This window comes from Bufo bufo, chromosome 4 (genome assembly GCF_905171765.1).
Source record: "Bufo bufo chromosome 4, aBufBuf1.1, whole genome shotgun sequence".
NCBI classification, from domain to species: domain Eukaryota; kingdom Metazoa; phylum Chordata; class Amphibia; order Anura; family Bufonidae; genus Bufo; species Bufo bufo.
In genome coordinates this window covers 455779899-455800621 of record NC_053392.1, presented here as the reverse complement: position 1 = coordinate 455800621, position 20723 = coordinate 455779899, and the positions used below count along the sequence as shown (strand labels likewise).

At 44.4% G+C, this 20723-nt stretch overlaps 1 protein-coding gene across 2 annotated transcripts in view; it reads right to left on the bottom strand.

Annotated features, from left to right (window-relative positions):
• The window catches only part of LYST (lysosomal trafficking regulator), a 736927-nt gene that overhangs the window by 637336 nt on the left and 78868 nt on the right, over positions 1–20723 (bottom strand). For both annotated transcript variants that reach the window (XM_040429442.1, XM_040429443.1), the window contains exons 5-6: positions 12174–13107; positions 11207–11368 (exon numbers count right to left, since the gene is read on the bottom strand). In XM_040429442.1, coding sequence (XP_040285376.1) covers positions 11207–11368; positions 12174–13107 — 1096 coding nt within the window. The remainder of the gene's footprint in view (positions 1–11206; positions 11369–12173; positions 13108–20723) is intronic.

Here is a 20723-nt window from a genome sequence, read left to right as displayed (position 1 = left end):
AGGACGGAACGTTGTCCTTGTAACGGGGTTCCAACAGGGTGGCCACCCACTAATCAGCACTGGTTAGAATGTGGGCAACTCAGCGGCCATTGCGCAGGCACTGCAGCATGTAGTCGCTCATGTGTGCCAGGCTGCCCAGAGGCAACGACAAGCTGTCCTCTGTGGGAGGTGTATTGTCTGTGTCCTCTGTATGCCCCCAGCCACTCTGCAGTGATGCCAATGAACTGCTTTGGGTGCCACCCTGCTGTGAACATGGTTCCTCCTCCTCCAGAACTGTGTCCTGGCTGGACAGTTGTGTACCTGGCCTCTGTTGGTGCAGGAACCCACCTTCCGGGCCACTTGTGAATGACTGGCCTGATAAACGTGGAAATGATCCCTCTTCCTCCTGTGCCACATCCTCTTCCATCATCGACCGAAGTATTTTTTTCAAGAAGACATAGAAGTGGGATAGTAAAGCTGAGGAGGGAGTCATCAGCACTAGCCATGTTGGTGGAGTACTCAAAACAGCGCAACACAGCACACGCGTCCTGCATGGAGGCCCACTCGTTGGTGGTAAAGTGGTGCTGTTCTGTAGAGCGACTCACCCGTACGTGCTGCAGCTGAAACTCCTCTATCGCCTGCTGCTGCTCGCAGTCTCTCTCCAGCATGTGCAAGGTGGTGTTCCACCTTGTGGGTGCGTTGCATATGAGGCGGTGAGCGGGAAGGCCGAAGTTAAGCTGCAGCGCAGACAGGAAAGCAGCAGAAGGGTGAGAACACCGAAAGCACGCACAGACGGCCTGCACTTTCTGCAGCAGCTCTGACATAGGGTAATTTTTCAGGAACCTCTGCACCACCAAATTCAGCACATGCGTCAGGCAAGGGATGTGCATCAAACTGGCTAGGCTCAGAGCTGCTGCGAGATTTTGACACAGTTATCGCACACCAGGCCGGGCTTGAAACTCAGTGGCACCAACCACTCATCGGATTGTTGTTCCATTTTCCCCCAAGCAGATGAGTTTCAAAACAACCTGCTGTCATTTCCCTCTGGCTGTGCTGAAGTTGGTGGTGCAGACGGATAAGGAAGCGGAGTAGGAAGATGCAACAGGAAGAAACGAGAAACGTCCTACAATCCTCGATGGCGGAAGGTCATGCGCCAAACTGCTATCCTCCTCAGGCCCAGCCGCCACACATTCACTCAGTGTACTGTTAGTGAGATATAACATCCCTGCCCGACTTCCGGTTCCGGCGCTCGTATGTGAAGCAGCAGGTGAAGAGAGCTCCGTGCCGGAGAACCGACTACAAAGCCACTAACACCTATCAAAGGGGTGCAAACCCCGCTCACTTGCTTTAGATCTCCTACGAAGTGGATGGAGAAATACCTGACCAGAAGTGGTGCCAGTGTGGGAAGCCCGGCATACCGCAAGCACACGAAGGGCGAAGCAGGGGAAGACAAGATGGCGGGCGCTGCAGATCGCCTCATGCGTTCAGCCAGATCCTCATCCCAGCCTCCCCCCATCACCGTGAGGGTCATCGAAACGGAGGGGGACGTGGAGAAATCCGACCAGGAGACCGAGGTATTGCAAGGACTAGGGGTAGGATGTAAAGCTTTGGCAGTGGAAGTTGCAAAGCTTTTAGCCCCAGACATTAAAGCTGCGCTTGAAGCTGCAGTGGAAGCCACGCTGACGCAGCTCCAGACCGACGTATCTAGACACACATCCCAGATTTCTGAGCTGGAAGACAGGGTCAGCTCGCTGGTAAATGACCTGGGCCAGTCCCAGAAGCAACTACAGGAGGTACTACAGTCCACCTCGGGCCTCCGGGAAAAATTAGAAGACCTGGAAAATCGGTCACGACGCAGCAATATAAGAATCATTGGCTTACCAGAGTCGATACCTTCCGGCCAGCTTGCGTCGATATGTGCGGTGGACATACCAAAGGCCCTCGGCATCCGCAGCCCATGTGTTGTGGAAAGGGCACATCGTGTAGGCCCGATGCGTTCAGATCAAAATGGCGATCGCAATGACGGGGCTAACATTGTACGACATCGTCCCACTATTGTCAAATATCTGAACTACGCAGAAAAAGCCGACATTTTGGGACATTTCAATTAGAGAGGGAAACCGATTGATGTTAGAGGGTACAAAGTCTTACTGTTTGGTGATTACAGTGCAGAGGTTTCCAAAAGAAGAAGGGCTTTCTCAGTTATCTGCTCAAGCCTGGCAAGGCAAAAGAGAAAGTTCGCCTTACTATACCCGGCGATCTTGAAGGTATTTACGGATGATGGCTCCACGGAAACTTTCATGACACCAGAGGAGGCCGAGAAAAGTGTAAATTTACCTACGCTAGAAGATGCAGCAGAATGGACTCCTGACTCGCTTACACCATCTGGAAGACCACCATCGTCACAGCGAGACAGGCCAACATCACAAAGGCCGAGATCACCACGCCGACGAGGAAATCGGAACTTTGAAAACCGTCGTTCCAGAAGGGACTAAAGTGATAGGCACCTGTTCTGAGAAGAATTGATCGTACCTGTAAATGGTAGTCATGTTAGTGAGTTATCACATTTATGGCAAATGGTCTACCTGTTGTTTTTTCTATGGTACTGACGACTTCCATGGCCCTCATTGGTGGATGGTATTAGGCTACCCTGTTAAACCGCCGCCAGATGTTTGACATGGAACCGTATATTGATCGCCTGCATAGTCGGGAAATTACATAATCTCAGAGAGTTTGTTATGTATACTGAGCAAAGGTTCTTACGGATAACGGTTAGAGACGGTATACCTGTTGTTGGAATTGAACACAAGAGAACTAGGGATAGCGAAGTCTCTAGATAGACGAGAAAAAAGTGAAGTCAGAAAGTTACAAGTTCGCCATCACCCTAGGGGATAAAGGGGTTGTTTTGTTTTACAAGTTGGGAAGGGAGGGGAAAAGTATTTTTTATAGCATTGCAGATATTCTATCTGTACCTTGTGATAGAAATTAGTACAGTAATAAGATGGTCAATATAGTGACCTGGAATGTCAAAGGGCTACGCTCTCCTCACAAGAGAATGATGGTCTTACGTCACCTGAAAAAATTACATGTGGATATCGCCTTGTTACAAGAAACACATCTAGAAGAGGCGGAATTTAAAAGAATGCAGAAGTTATGGGTGGGAGAAGTAATAGGGTCCTCATCTGATGGGAAAAAGGCAGGGGTATTAGTATTGCTGCATAAAAAACTAAATTACAAGTTACTGACAACAGAAGCAGATGACAATGGGAGATTGATAACCTTTACCATTGAAACCCCGGCTGGGACGTTATCAATTTATAATGTCTATGCACCAAATGTACAAGAAGGTCCCTTCATTGGGAATCTAGAAAGGAGAATCTTGCAAGATCCCAATGACCTAGTGTTACTTGGAGGAGATCTTAATATGGTACATTCAGTCCTAGAAGATAGAAAACGGACTAGGGTTAACAAAGCAGACAAGCAAAAGGTCACGTCCATGCTTCCTAGTATGATGGACGCGACCAAGTTAACGGATATCTGGCGACATTGTAACCCCATGGAACGGGAATATACACACTTCTCTCACTCTCAATGTGCTTGGTCTAGGATAGACTATTTTTTGGGGTCCAGCTTATTGTCCACCAAAGTAAGCAAGGTAAAGATAGAGGAGATGGTGATTTCTGACCATTCACCGGTATCATTGAGATTGAGAGAAGTCACCGCAAAGGGCCAGGATATTATTTGGCGACTCTCAGGATACTTAGCTATGGATGAAACCTTTAAATCTAAGCTGTTAGGATGGTGGTGGGAATACAAAGATAAAAATGGGCAGCACCAGGACAACCCCTCTCTTTTTTGGGATACAGCAAAAGCTGTGATAAGAGGAAAAATCATCTCCTACACGATAGCTCAAAAAAAAGACATACGGTCCAAATTTTTAGAAGCTACTAATAACCTTAGGGTGCTATACACAGAGTTCCAACAGAACCCCACAGAGGCCCATAAAATAAAATGGGTTACGGCTAAACATAATTATGACCACTATTCAGAAAAATTAGAAAGGATCCATGCAGACCACTCCTCAGCATACTTTTTCAAATTTGGGAACAAATCGGGTAGGTTACTGGCTAGACTTGCACAAGGGAAAATAACACAATTGCCACCTCCTAGACTCCAAACAGGTGAGGGAGAATTGTCTAGTGATCCAAAGGTCACACTAGAGATATTTAAACGCTACTACGAACAGCTATATACCCAGGACCCTTGCGACATTACTGAGGGTCGTTCCTTCCTGGACTCGGTCCCTTTGCCGTCTATTGAGGAGCCTGATCTGTCAATGCTCAATGCCCCTATTACGGAGCAAGAAATACACTTGGTGATAAAGTCTTTGCAAAATGGGAAGGCCCCGGGACCCGATGGTTTCCCAGCGGAATTTTATAAATCCCTGGGCCCAGAGGTGGTTCCTAGTCTGCTATTGTTATTTCAGTCCATTATCCAAACACATACGGTAATGCCCTCAGGTAACCTGGCACATATTAAACTGATACCCAAACAGGAGAAGGATCCTACCCTTCCGGGGTCTTATAGACCAATATCTTTGATAAATCAGGATCTAAAAATTCTAGCAAAGATAATGGCCAACAGACTTGCTAGTATCCTCCCCAAATTCATTGGCTCTCACCAAGTTGGATTTGTGAAAGGCCGTTCAGCCACAATCAACATACGAATAGTCTTGGCGGTTCAAGATTGGCTCCTCAGGAGGCGGCAGACGGATGAGGCGGGAAGAGAGGCCCTTTTGGCCTTAGATGCTGAAAAGGCCTTCGACAACGTTAACTGGCAATGGCTAGATCTAGTCCTGGACAAGATAGGAATTCAAGGCCCTTTTAGAGTGTTTGTCAAGGCAATTTATACCGCCCCGCAAGCTAGGATTTGTCTTCCGGGTTTCTTGTCAGAAAAATTCCAACTCCAGAAGGGCACGAGACAAGGATGCCCTCTTTCCCCACTTTTATTCAACATAGCTCTTGAACCACTTGCTAGGTACCTGATAAGTTCGGATGTTTATGAAGGAATAAAGGTGGGGAATAGGGAAATTAAACTGACGTGTTTCGCGGACGATATGTTGTTGTTTTTGCGTGACCCTACTAAGGATTTGTCAAAAGTCCTCGATACCCTAAACAAAAAGCATACTTTTACGGGGTATAAGATCAATGTAACAAAATGTCAGTTGCTGCAGGTGGGGAAGGGTTTAAGAGAAAGGCAGGAGGAAGGTCTGATCACGGTGGCACGAGATTATATAAAATATCTAGGAATTAAAATAAGTAAATCCCCGGCTATGATGTATAAGTTGAACTATGACCCGCTCATAGCTAAAATTATTCAAGAATTGCAGAGATGGCAGGAACTCCCGCTGACCCTATTAGGAAGGGCAAGCCTCATTAAAATGTCAAGTTTTGCCAGGCTCTTCTATCCGCTGCAAACGATACCGCTGCTATTGAAACACACAGACATTAATAAGCTGCAGTCAGCATTTGTAGCTTTCTTGTGGAAGAAAAAGAGACCGCGTATAGCATATAGGAAACTCTGCCTACTAAAATGGGAGATGGGCCTACAATTGCCAGATATATGGGGCTACAACTTGGCAGCATTATGGCGATACATCCGAGATTGGGTATGGGGAACATCACATTATGCTGATAGGGCGTTAGAACAAGAATTAATGGCGCCCTTTGACCTACATGCTCTGCTACATACCAAAACTCTGCTACTTCCAGAGAGGGCCAAACAAGCCCTGATAATCAGGGACACAATAGCGGCTTGGAAACATGTTAGAAAATTATATAGATTACCTATCTATATATCAGCTTATATGCCGTTGTGGTCCCTTCCATCCTTCCCCCAGGGGAGATCTAATAGTCTGTTTCAAAACTGGCGTAGGAAAAATGTTAAGACCCTGGGAGATTTGTTGACTGTTAATGGATTAAAGCTGCTATCTTGGGACGAAATACAGTCCAAATACTCTATATCCGCAAACCAATACTTGCAGTTTTTACAGATAAGGACATTCTGCACAGCCCAATCAAATACACTGGGTACGGAGGCAGCTATAACTAGATTTGCCTATCTGATGAACCAGGCGAGCAACGTTGACTCTATTTCTATACTATATAGGAAGCTAATGAACGTTAAATTGGAAGGGGTTGCGCAGACTGTCTTTAAAGAATGGGAGAAACAGGTAACCGACGACAAACTTACATTTAAAATACGTGAGGGGATGGATAAAGTAAGGTGTGCCATTAGCAGCGAGCATTGGAGAGAAACACACTTCAGAATTATACACAAGGCAACTTATGCCTATAACCTGTCCTATGACAATGCGCCTGCACATTACTTGAGACATTGCCCCAAATGTGACATGTTTAAAGCTGATCTTTTACACGGGATTTGGGGATGTAGTAAGCTGAGATCGTACTGGGAACAAATTTGTTCATATGTTAAAGATACTTGGAAGATTGAAGTTAAAGATGTTCCCCAACAATGTGTGTTCCAATTCATTCCTAGGGTTCAGGAAGACGTTGACTCACCCATAGTGGGCACCAAGGGGCCACATGTGGTATTGCTGGCGGCAAAAAAATGCATATTGAGGAAATGGCTACAACCCCAGTTGCCCACTTTGGATGAAGTCATAGGTACAGTAAAAGTACTCATGTACATGGATAGATTGGAGGCGGAGCGCAACAAGGAATCATCCATACAGTCCTTTATTAGTAAATGGAGACCATTTATTGATAGGTCACTCACCTTATATGAGAAAAAGGAGGTTATGAGACCATTTGTAGACACATCATGGTACATGAAAGCTAGAGTAGCAGGTAGCTTGGGAGATCTACTGATCTAATCTGAGGTGTGTTAGCTTATTTGTAATGCTAAGGGTTATACTGTTTAATGGGAACGGGAAAATGGAAGTCAAGTACAATAAAGCCACTTGTCTTTATGCTTGAGATCTTTTAGAATTACATTAGAGAGATTCCAACATTTGCAGGACGTTACAGATCTTGACTTGACTGTTTCTGAGGGGAGGGGGGGGTGAGGGTTTTAAAAATAAAAAAAAGTGATCTAGGCATATTCTTCTTCAACATGCATTGCGTTATGTTAAATTGTCATTTTATTGCTTTTTTGAACTCTACTTAGATGCATTGTACTAACCATTGTATATGAATGCTTGTACACAATTGCCAAATGCCAGATCATAATAAAAATTTTTGTTTATAACATCCCTGCCCGTACCTGTAGTCCACGTATCGGTGGTTATGTGGACATTGCCACAGATGGCGTTGCGCAGTGCACACCTGATTTTGTCCACCACTCGGTTGTGCAGGGCAGGGATGGCTCGCCTGGAAAAGTAGTGGCGGCCGGGAACGACTTACTGTGGGACAGCCATCTCCATAACATTTTCAAAAGTCTCCGTCTCCACCAGACGGAATGACAGCATTTCAAAGGCCATACATTTTGAAATGCTGGCATTCAGGGCCAGGGATCACTGGTGGGTAGAGGGGTACTTCCTCTCCAGTGTTTGGGGGATGGACAGCTGAATGCTTCCATGAGACAGTGTGGAGATGCTTGGGGACGGTGGTGGTGTTGCTGTCACATCCTCTGTTTGAAGGGTGGCAGGTGCCACTGTCACTCCAGAGGGGGAGGAAGAGGCCGAGACAGCATCAGAAGTGGGAGCAGTAGGAGACCGAGATCTTTCGTGGTTTTTGAGGTGTGTACTCCACTGCAGCACGTGCTTTGCATTTAGATGCCTGGTCATGCAGGTGGTGCTCAGGTTTAGAACATTTATGCCTCGCTTCAGGCTCTGATTGCACAGCGTGCAAACCACTCGCGTCTTGTCGTCAGCACATTGTCTGAAGAACTGCCATGCCAGGGAACTCTTTGGAGCTGGCTTTGGTGTGCTCAGTCCATAGGAACGGTGGGCAGTAGCAGGCGTACTGGCTAGGGGATGGCCACTCTACTTATGCTTCCTACTCCCTCTTTTGCTGTGCGGCAGGCGCTATGTGACCACAACCTCATACTCCAAAATGCACACGTCACTCGCATGACCTTGATTCCAAGTGGGGTCTAGGACCTCATGACCCTCCAAATCATCTTCCACCCACTCTTTACCCCTGCCCTCCTTGCCAATCTGCACACTGCAGAAAGCCGCAGTAGTTGGCACCTGTGTTTCGTCATCATAAGAGACATGCTGCGGTGGTCCTCCAAATCCTGAAATATAAGTGGTTGGGCATCAGTGCACTCAATCTCTTCCACTTCTGGGACAGGGCTAGGTGGATGGCCCACGGAAACCCTGCCAGCAGAGTCATCAAAAAGCATAAGAGACTGCTGCATGACTTGGGGCTCAGACTGCTTGGCTAATTTGCAAGGGGGTGAGGTGAAAGATGCCAATGGGCTGCGCTTTCAGCAGGGGATGGGGGTGGGAGACAAAGTGAAGGAACTGGAGGCAGTCAGCCACCCAATCTACTACCGCCTCACCATTCATACACCGGTATTCGGGCATACAAAATAACACTGAACGTTCTGTAGCCTACCTGCACCTGAGGAAGGTGTTTCATTTGGGCGTGTAGCTGCCACAGATCGACCACATACTCTCCCTGCAACAGGAGCTCCACCAACACCAGCAGCACCATGACCAAGGCTACGTCCCTTATTTGAGGCTCTCCTCATTCTTTAAGGTCACCTACTTGAACAGACAGCTTAAGGCCTCATGCACACGACCGTTGTTTTGGTCCGCATCCGAGCCGCCGTTTTTGCAGCTCAGATGCGGACCCATTCACTTCAATGGAGCCGCAAAAATGCGGACAGCACTCCCCGTTGCACCGTTCCGTGGCCCTGCAAAAAAAATATAGCATGTCCTATTCTTGTCCGTTTTGCGGACAAGAATAGGCATGTCTACAATGGGCCACCCGCTCCGTTCCGCAAATTGCGTTAAGCACACAGGCGGCTTCCGTTTTTTGCGGATCCGCGGTTTGCGGACCGCAAAAAACAGCACGGTCGTGTGCATGTAGCCTAACTATATTAATTTTCCTGTCATGTATGCAGTGCTGGTGTACCTCACACCAGAAATGGGTATATGTCACCCACCGAACTAACAGACAGATTAACTATTATATTTTTGCCATTACTAGTGCCCACAGAACACAGCTTAAAAGCTTGTTGATTGGCTGCCCTGCAGCCTTTCAACAAGCTTAATTAAATGCCCGAACACCGAACTTCAACTTTTGCTGCAAAGTTCGGGTTCGTGTCAAGGTACCCGAACTCACAAGGTTCGGTACGGACCCGAACTTTGCAGTTCGCGTTCACTCAACACTAGCTATTAGCCTTCAGTAAGGGTACAAAGGGGAGGTAACAAGTTGGGGGTTTGTACCTGCACAGACTCACTCTATCCAAATCATAAGTCAAGGGGGTAGCCCTTCCCTCACTCCAGGCTGTAACTCCCCTGCCCTAACCCCGCCTCTATGCAGTCTAATTGACACCCGGCTCAGTCGCCGGGACAGCGCTTGTACAGGCGGCGCATGCGCCGTCGGACTCCAGCGAGATCCTGTAACTGAATCGCGCGTGAGGAAGAGAAGACAGGCAGGCATCGGAGACGGCGCATGCGCGATTCAGTTACAGGATCGCGCTTGAGTCCGACGGCGCATTCGCCGCCTGTACAAGCGCGGTCCCGGCGACTGAGCTGTTGTCAATTAGACTGCATAGAGGCGGGGTTAGGGCAGGGGAGTTACAGCCTGCAGTGAGGGAAGGGCTACCCCCTTGACTTCTACCGTGACTTGTGGAGCTGGAGAAGAGTACTTTATAAAGCGATTTTTCCATGCATATACATGGCAGAAAAGCAGGACAAGACTGTATGATAACACAATGAGTATGATCTATAAGGTACTTTTGATAGTTTATTAAGTGAAATCCAGGTGAAAGGTTTGCTTTAAGTAGAAAGTCGCTTAAAGGGGTTGTCCGGGTTCAGAGCTGAACTCAGACATATCCATATTTTCAACCAGGCAGCCCCCCTGATGTTGGGTTCAGAGCAATTCATGCTCCGATACCCTCCTTTGCCCTGTGCTGAATAACGCAGGGCAAAGGCATTTTCAGGAGATTCGGTGACGTACCGGGCTATCCAAAGGGCTGCCGAGCTGAGGTTTACGCCCAGCAGCAAGACCAGTGACGTCACTAGCACTGCTTGGCGGGCTTTTGTGCTGTCTTAGCCTGTAGACCGGCTAGGGCAGCGCTAAAGCCGGCCCATCAGAGCAGCCAACGTCAACGAACAAACTTTGGGCCGGAAGCCTTCGCCTAGCAGTGTGTTATTGTAAATTAAATTAAATTAAATTAAATTAAATGTTCCAATGCTAACATCCGGGGGGCTGCCTGGGTGAAATTCTGGGTATGTCCAGTTTCAGCTCTGAACCTGGACAACCCCTTTAATGTTGCATTTAGGAAGCTAATGCAAAATAAAAAATGAACTTCGTGCAAATTTGTCTACAGCAATTAAAGGATAAGTTTAAATAAAAATGGTGCAGGCATACTTGTTTTAGGCAGTTTACATTCCTGTTGCAGCCTGTTAACTTTGCCCACCCATTGGAATATACCTTTAGGGACCAGACATTCCCGTGAATGTTTATTTAAGGAGATAAATGTATACGTATGGCACATGTTTGAAGGGGACATCAGAGCCGAAAACCCCATGTGCACCATATTTTAAAAAAAAATAATACACACACCCACACACACACACACACACCCACACCCACACACAATTGTCTGTGGTCCTGTGCGGCTGCATCGTTCCAGTCTAGTCACAATTGCTTAAAAAGCACATCACAACAGTCACGTGTCATACAAGCAAATGTGACAACTGAGGCTTGTGACTGGCCACAGCATTCATGGGATCAAGCCGCCTCCTGGTCTTTTGGGGACTGGAAGTGGCCTGGAACACGACAGTCATAGAAAAAGCGGATACACAGAGCGATTAGTGCAGGTTTTTATTTATATGAATAAAAATAACTAGAATATAAAACAAATACAATTTTTTTTTCACACTACTGTGTATACCTAAAAATGCTTTTAAAAAGCAAGAAATGGTTGTTTAACAAAATAATTGGTTAAAAAAAAACAAAAAAATAAGTTATAGCTATAAATTGTCACAGCTCGAACAACTCTGCTGTAATCCTTTGCTTTCACTTACCTTTTCACTTTGTTCCTCATAAGGATTACAGAGTAAAGGGAAATTTAACACAGCCACACGAAGAAGACAATCAAAAATATGTGGTGAAAGATTAGTCTCCAGTATTTTTGAATGTGCAAGTAGCTCTTGTATTTCAAGGATGACATGCTGGACAGGAAGATTCTAAAAGGAAATGAACTTTGATTAAACAAATTAACCAACAGGTACTTTTGAATAACATTTGTATTATGTAAAAAAACAAACAAATCTGATATGTATTGTAAATTAGTCACACGTCCGTATTAATAATTGTCCTGCTGCTAGCACACTAACTTGACAACTACTGGAGGCCATTGTGACCATGGGTCTTTAAGTCTGTGTTCTGCAAAATATTACAGTACAGGAAAAAAAAAAAGGGTCATACTAGTTGTACCACTGAGTCAGTGGGTCTGTGTGCTGTCCGTATACATTAAATAAATGTTGAGGGGATTTTAATAAGTCCAATAGATCTGTCAAATGACATAATGAACATGTTTGTCTTTGTTATCCATGGGCAATCCATCTTATTCTTCTCGAACAGATTTGACTCATAACAGTCTCCTTAAGATAATATACCTAGAAACGTTTTAGGCTGTAATCACATGGTATGGCCAAGCCATGGTTACATTGGAGTACCATGCAGCCAATAAGATCCAAATAAGGCTCAGAGTAACTAATTACACACTGTTTAGTCAGTTTGCATTGGTAATTGCCACATGGTATTGCAGAGCCCACAGGGCCTTTAACAATGCAGACTGACTAAACAGTGCGGTCTTATTTAATGGCACGTGCTGCAGTATGTGACAGCAAAGTACTCAATCATAGTATGTCCACGGTGCAACTACACTGCGTGTTACTACCATACCCTATTTGTATAAAAATAAAAAATAAAAAAAAATTGTCAATAAACTTATATGGCAGTAATAAAAAAAAAACAATAATACTTTACCTGAGAAGTTTCCAAATCGGATTTTAATTGGCAGTTTCGTGCACTATGAAGACAAATGGATAACAAAGCTTCAAATAGTCTTCCAGCACCAGATGACCAGATTTGAGCATTATTTTTGCCAGAAGACAACAAATTTGATTTGTCATCTGAACAATTAAGAGGTTGCAACAAATGGCACACATCACGAGTGGAATCTTGGTTGGAGATTAAACGTTGCCCTTTCTCATGGGATTCGATGTCAGAGCTTTCATCTGGAAATCGTTTTAAAGACTCTGAATGTGTGACAGTAGTAAGATCTTCAAAACTAGGAAAGTTATTAATCATCATCTGAACAAGCTTATAACACAAATCAAAGCCACCAATTTTGAGAAATTGCTTCTGGAACATTGAATTTTGCATGTAAAGCCAGTAACACATAGACCAAATGTCGGCAGCACAGTGTATCTGTTCTACTGGAGGCAAAAACAAGCTTTCAGCATTTAGCTTTGGTAAAATATTTTGCGGTTCACTTGCAGTGCTGTCATAACCTGATGTGTCTTCGGATTCATTGATCAATTCAAGATCTGACTCTGCATCTTTGCTCACACTCAAAAACGTCAAACAAAGAAATAGATTTATTGTGTTGATCTTCTGATCGATATCCTTTCTTTTATTTGAACATGAATCTTTGAGAACATTGTAGACTTTACTCAAACTCTGTGAAACATTTATACATTCCTGAGGCTTTAAAAGTTGGACAGAAAATACTGAAGCAAGTGTGCAAGAATCGTCGCCACTAATATCTGCAGGAGGAGCTAAAAGATCAGTTTGCTGCTCTTCAAAGCAAATAAGTGTCTCAAAAACTTTCAAACAAAAACACCTCAATGGATCCAAATAGGTAAGTTCAGTAACTTGATTTAATCCGTTTAAATTTAAGAAAGTTTCTCGTACTACCCTAAGAAGAAAAATACAAAAAAGTTTGTTAAACTTACTTAATTCCAACTATAACACCAACTATTTACATAAAAGAAATTAAAAGATGCACCTAAAAAATGTCATAACACATAGATTTCTTCAGATGAGTCTAACTTTTCTTCGACAACCAACAAGCAGCACTGGAATCGCACAACAGGCATGCTGCATTGCCAACCACAGTAGTGGACAGTTAGAGTATGGCTACACAGCGACACTGGTTGCTCAACAAGGTCAGGATAGCAGAGGTATCAGAGTAGCAGTAATTGCATAGAAATCAATAGGGTCGCAACGCGAGTCACATATGTTCTGTGACTGCTATCCCTAAATTGCAAATAATCCAGTAGAGTTGGGATCACTCTTGGCACATGTAGGACTCACACTGCAACCCATTCATTTCTATTGGATCACTGCTACACTGCAATGCCCCTGCGATCAAGGCTGCAGCTGTTGTCGCCATGTAGCCGTACCCCTGGCAAGAACTTACATCTCAATTTTTTTCAGCAATAAAGATGAGCTACAGAAAAATGTATGAGCATGTTAATTATGGTGTTGGTTACCCATTGAGATATGTGACAAAAGCTGCATGATAATTCTGTTTTTAACATATCCTTACAGCATTTCTTTTGTGGTCAGCCAAGTCGCCTATATCAGTACTGCTCAGTGGCAAACTTGTCAAGCACAAGACAGGGTTCAGCTGCAGCCTAATGGAATTCTGTGGGGGATCCCAAATGCTGGGATTCATTTAAGTAAGACTTTTTAGGAGTTGTATGTCATCCTAGTGACTGTCCAAAAGCTTTATTTTAAAAAAATCGGCTCAAAATTTAATAAAAAATAATCTAAATTTAAATGGAAATAAATTAATATGCTGTTGCAACTGCAATACATAGTTACAAAGTTAGTTCAGTTAAAAACAAAAAAAAAAAAAAACTTACAATCAAATAACAGACTACAACTCGCTGGACACAGTCGTTTACAAACCAATTATAAAATTACACTGTCTAAAACAATAGACCTTATTTTACCCATAGGGATATGGAGCACATTGCCAACAAAACCACTATATTAACGTCAACCCCTCTTTTCCAGGCTTCTACTCCGCTTTTCATAAAACCATCAGACATAGTCATGAGTGGAGGGCAGCTGTACACTTGCGGTGCGCTCTTGTTCTCTTCAGCTTCGTTTAGATATAGGTGCGGGTGGGAATCACACCTGACATTGTGGCATATCCTAATGATATACCACCAATTTTCCAAGTGTGTTTTTTACCCACAAAAGATTTTAAAATTAACTGGTTTCTAATTACCTGGGGAAGACAAAGCCCTTTTTCAAAATGGATATCACATTTGCCTTCACTGGTCTGCTGACATGATGCCAGTCATTAAAGAATATCAAATTATTATGAACAATGGTACAAAAATAGCTGAGCTTAGTTCTGTAAAGAAGGACTAAATCCTAAAAAGAAAAAACAAAGAAAAAAAAAAAGCCCGCAAAGTTAGCCTATAGCGTTTTCTGCAAGGATATCTGCAAACTGCTACAGGTATCGAGGTTTGAGCACGGGTCATCTTAAAGTGTCATCTTCTACAAGTGTCTAGCAGTTAAACATGACATGCATCTAACGGCCATCTCTCTTCTCTTCATACAGTTATATATGTACCTGGAACCATATTAATAAAGCCTCATCCACATGTCAGTGTTCCACGTACGAGTGCTGTTCGTGTTCTCCACGGACAGCAAAAGTACCCATTCATTTTAATGTGTGTATTCACAAATCATGTTTTTAGCACAGATGCATGCTCTATTTTTGCCGTGTTCACGGATCCATCACCCCCATTACAGTCTATTGGTCTGTGAAAACCACAGATGAAACATGGATGCCATCTGTGTTTCATTGATCATTAAAGATGCTTTGAAATTATTTTTCAGCTGTGCAGTGTCAATGAAACACGGACAGCAACGGACCACAACACTGATCCTTCATGGATGCATCACTGACCACCTTTTTACGGATTTAAGCACGGGCATGTGAATGAGGCTCAACTCTGCTTGCCCACTTTATTACTGCATAATATCACATCTCTAAGGTATATTTGCACCGTGTTAGTATGAGTAGGATATCTTCTTAACTGGTTAGATTGTTTGATCCTTAGTGCATTGCATGAGACAGCCAATGTGTATGTTTATTTTTGATTCTCTCTTCCTGCTCTGGTGTTGTAGCCCACTTGATCATTAGACTAAAAGTCATCTTCTCTAAGTGTCTAGCAGTTAAACAAGGCAGGAGACAGCTATGTCATGCAAGACACCATTTTTTTCTTCTTCATTATATCTGTCCATATTACTATGCCCTTTTCCTCTACATTCACCACCCTGTTAAACCTCCATTTCACTTCCCACATCAGAACCTCTCTCCTTCTTTCCCCCATGTACGACTCCCATGCTTTATTCACTATGCTGAGTCTGAACCCATAATGTCCCAGGGTGCAGCACAACAAACGCTTTTACAAATCACACAGCCACATGCTCTTTCTCTTCCTACTTTTGCCGCTATCTTAAGGGGAAATCTCTCCTAACCCTGGCCTACCTTTTTCTATTTTCAACACCTTCCCGATCTTTCATAGAAACCCTGCTCATCTCAAATATTTATTGTGCATCCTCTCTTCCCTTTTTTAACTGTGCGCTCTACAATCAACAGTCGGTGGGCAACACACCAGCAAACACTCACTTCTTTCTGACTAATTCTCTTAACCTGCTGGCCCCCACTGAGATTCAGCAATGTGACACTGTTTCTCCTGCTGCTCACTGTTAAAGGGAACCTGTCAACGGGATTTTGGGTATAGAGCTGAGGACATGGGCTGCTAGATGGCCGCTAGCACATCCACAATATCCAGTCCCCATGGCTCTGTGTGCTTTTATTGTGTAAAAAAAACGATTTGATACATATGCAAATTAACATAAAAGAGTCATATCTTACTTGTGTGACCAGAGAAGAGTCATATTTTCAAGCTCTGGCTCATCTCAGGGTAATTTGCATATGTATCAAATCGGGTTTTTTTACACAATAAAAGCACACAGAGCTATAGGGACTGGGTATTGTGGATGTGCTAGAGGCCATCTAGCAACCCATGTCCTCAGCTCTATACCCAAAATCCAGGTGACAGGTTCCCTTTAAGGTGGCCTACATTTTTCACATAACTCCAGACCTGACAACAGATATTGTGGTGGAGTAGGTGTACTTCTTTCCCTTCCCAGCTTCTCTCTCTATCCTCCTCTCTTGGACTTTTACAACTTTCAGACTCTCAGACACACAGACTGTAACATATTTGACCTGGTCCTTTTGCTTAGTTTCCAACTTCACCAACACTCCTCTCCCACTTTCTGATTACAACCTTATCTCCCACTTTTCACAGCTATCCCACTATCTTGAGCTAGAGTCCATTCTTCTGGAGCTATCTTTTTCCTGCTCAAAAAATCTGCCCACTGGTTCTGATGACCACTTAAGAGGATAACAAATCTGCCCACTGACATATCCCGGCTTACGTCTGTTGAAAAAAAGACGGCCTCTTGTTACTGCCTGTTGTTGAATAAAAGCCATTGAAAGTTGAATGAATACATTTTCACATGGGATTTCTTTATTAACTGTTTTGCTGCCTTCAATGCTCCTAATACCGCAGTTAGTTCTCTTAGATTTGAGGATTTCCTGACTTAATGTACCCTGAAAAGAATGGTGAGCTACATGAACACACCAACCTAGGGCACCTGCATCCGTGGTCAATGACTGTGCAGGTTCCAGAATCCAATCTACTCCTTTTTCTAGATTAGGGATCGACCGATTATCGGAGTTACTGATATTATCGGCCAATATTCATGATTTTTAAAGTTATCTGTATCGGCATTAACCTTGTATCACAGAACATGCTCATGTTCCCTCAGCAGCACATGTGAGAAGGAGTCACTCTCAGCCCCCCACACCCCCTTGTGCCACGCTGCCAATGAGGAGAGAGATGGGAGGTGGACGGGCGGGCGCACTGCGCCACCAATAATAATTAAAGTCTAATACAAATACAGGAGGCGGTGGCCAGCCTATATGACAGTAAGCTGCGATCAGCGGCAGTTAACCCCTTAGGTGCAGCACCTGAGGGGTTAACTGCTGCTGCTGATCGCAGCTCCCTGTCAAAGGCAGGGTGACTGCTATGTGATTCGGCGCCGACACACCTGCCTCCTGTATTAAACGTTAATCATCATTGGTGGCGCAGTGAGCCCTGCCCAGTATTAAAACCATTTGTGGCGTAGTGCGCCCCCTCCAACCGGCCTAGTATTAAAGTCATTGGTGGCAGTGGCCACAGGGTCCCCTCCCCTCCTCAAGTACCACCAGCCTCAAAAAAATGGCCAGAGAAAGTGTCAACTATTTTTATAGACTGTCCAGAAATTTCAGGACGGTTGGCAACCCCGACGTGGAGGAGACTGCTGGACGGAGCATAGCAGACGACTCCCATGTCTTTTCATTATTCCCTCAGCCTTTCTATCCGTCTGGTCTTTAAGTTAAGAGGAATCTTCAAAAGGGATACAAGTACTTTAAATTAATTTCGCCACAGCTGCATCAATCATGGGAACAGCGTCCCATTTTTCCACATCAGATTCATTAAAAAGATATCTTCTTTTTAAATCTCTAGGAAGAAAGGTGCTCTTTTCAGACATATTCAATTCATTCTGTATTATTTTATGAATATTTTCTATAACTGGAAACACTTGTTTTTCTCCCAATCCTCCAAACATATACTATGTTTGGAGGATTGGGAGATAAACAAAACCTGGGTTTTTTAACATCTTCAATTTCCATAAAGCTGTGTACTGCATGAAGTAAATGTTCTTTATCATCAGAAGAGAAAAAATACATATTTTCTTTCCCCTCAGAACCGGAATCCTCCTGTTGGCCCTCTTCCTAGCAATCAGAATCAGAGGATAACGTGGAGTCAGAAATAATACACTGCTCAAAAAAAATAAAGGGAACACAAAAATAACACATCCTAGATCTGAATTAATTAAATATTCTTCTGAAATACTTTGTTCTTTACATAGTTTTATGTGCTGACAACAAAATCACACAAAAATAAAAAAATGGAAATCAAATTTTTCAACCCATGGAGGTCTGGATTTGGAGTCACCCTCAAAATTAAAGTGGAAAAACACACTACAGGCTGATCCAACTTTGATGTAATGTCCTTAAAACAAGTCAAAATGAGGCTCAGTAGTGTGTGTAGCCTCCACGTGCCTGTATGACCTCCCTACAACGCCTGTGCATGCTCCTGATGAGGTGGCGGACGGTCTCCTGAGGGATCTCCTCCCAGACCTGGACTAAAGCATCTGCCAACTCCTGGACAGTCTGTGGTGCAACGTGACGTTGGTGGATAGAGCGAGACATGATGTCCCAGATGTGCTCAATTGGATTCAGGTCTGGGGAACTGGCAGGCCAGTCCATAGCATCAATGCCTTCGTCTTGCAGGAACTGCTGACACACTCCAGCCACATGAGGTCTAGCATTGTCTTGCATTAGGAGGAACCCAGGGCCAACCGCACCAGCATATGGTCTCACAAGGGGTCTGAGGATCTCATCTCGGTACCTAATGGCAGTCAGGCTACCTCTGGCGAGCACATGGAGGGCTGTGCGGCCCTCCAAAGAAATGCCACCCCACACCATTACTGACCCAATGCCAAATCGGTCATGCTGGAGGATGTTGCAAGGCAGCAGAACGTTCTCCACGGCGTCTCAAGACTCTGTCACGTCTGTCACATGTGCTCAGTGTGAACCTGCTTTCATCTGTGAAGAGCACAGGGCGCCAGTGGCGAATTTGCCAATATTGGTATTCTCTGGCAAATGCCAAACGTCCTGCACGGTGTTGGGCTGTAAGCACAACCCCCACCTGTGGACGTCGGGCCCTCATATCACCCTCATAGAGTTTGTTTCTGACCGTTTGAGCAGACACATGCACATTTGTGGCCTGCTGGAGGTCATTTTGCAGGGCTCTGGCAGTGCTCCTCCTGTTCCACCTTGCACAAAGGCGGAGGTAGCGGTCCTGCTGCTGGGTTGTTGCCCTCCTACGGCCTCCTCCATGTCTCCTGATGTACTGGCCTGTCTCCTGGTAGCGCCTCCATGCTCTGGACACTACGCTGACAGACACAGCAAACCTTCTTGCCACAGCTCGCATTGATGTGCCATCCTGGATAAGCTGCACTACCTGAGCCACTTGTGTGGGTTGTAGACTCCGTCTCATGCTACCACTAGAGTGAAAGCACCGCCAGCATTCAAAAGTGATCAAAACATCAGGAAGCATAGGAACTGAGAAGTGATCTGTGGTCACCAGCTGCAGAACCACTCCTTTATTGGGGGTGTCTTGCTAATTGCCTATAATTTCCACCTGTTGTCTACTCCATTTGCACAACAGCATGTGAAATTGATTGTCACTCAGTGTTGCTTCCTAAGTGGACAGTTTGATTTCACAGAAGTGTGATTGACTTGGAGTTACATTGTGTTGTTTAAGTGTTCCCTTTATTTTTTTGAGCAGTGTATATTCTCTAGATCTTTTCTTGCTGATTTTAAGGAGCTAAAAGATGCAGATAGTCGACAATCTCATCTTTAACAAGAGTCTTGTCATTCATGAATATAGGCGTTTTATCCTGTAACACTTTAACCGCCTCACGTCCGCCCATAGGATATAAACGTCCTATGGGTGGACGTCTATTTCTGACAGCACGTTTTAAAACGTCCTGTCAGAAATAGCAGCTGCACGCTAATCGTGCAGCTGCTGATCGGGTTGCCCGCTGTCAGTGACAGCAGGGCAACCCAGAGATAAGGCAGGGACAGTGCCCAGGTGTCCCTGCCTTCACGATCGCTGCAGACACAGCGCTCACCGAGCGCTGTGTCTGCAGAGCAGGAAGCGCTGCAGACACAGGGACCGGAGAGTGCAGGGGCTGTGTGAGGTCTCTCAGAGACCTCGATCAGCCCTGCACTGAGGCTGTACAGCGCAGGATTGCTGCTGTACAGCCTCTATAGGGGTGCATTTCCACTGTAACTGGGGCTACTATGTCAGCCCCAGTTACAGGAGAAATCAACAGTGAAAAAATAAAAAAAAAAGTGAAGTAAATGTCCCCCAGAGGTCTTGTATGACCTTATGCGGGACGAAAAGTGTAAAATAAAATAAAAATAAAATAAAGTGTTGAAAAAAATAAATAAAAAAAAAGGTTCACATGTAAAAAAAAAAAAAACCCAAGTAAGGAATAAAAAAAAATAAAAAAAATTGAAAAAATAAAATAAAATAGACATATTTAGTATTGCCGCGTCCGTAAAAACCAGCTCTATAAAAATATCACATGACCTAACCCCTCGGGTGAACACCGTAAAAAATAAATAAAAAAAACTGTGTCAAAACAAGCAATTTTTGTCACCTTGCATCACAAAAGGTGCAACACCAAGTGATCAAAAACGCGTATGTCCCACAAAATAGTACCAATAAAACCGTCACCTCATCCCGCAAAAAATGAGCCCCTACATAAGAAAATCTCTCAAAAAAAAAAAAACTATAGCTCTCAGAACATGGACACATT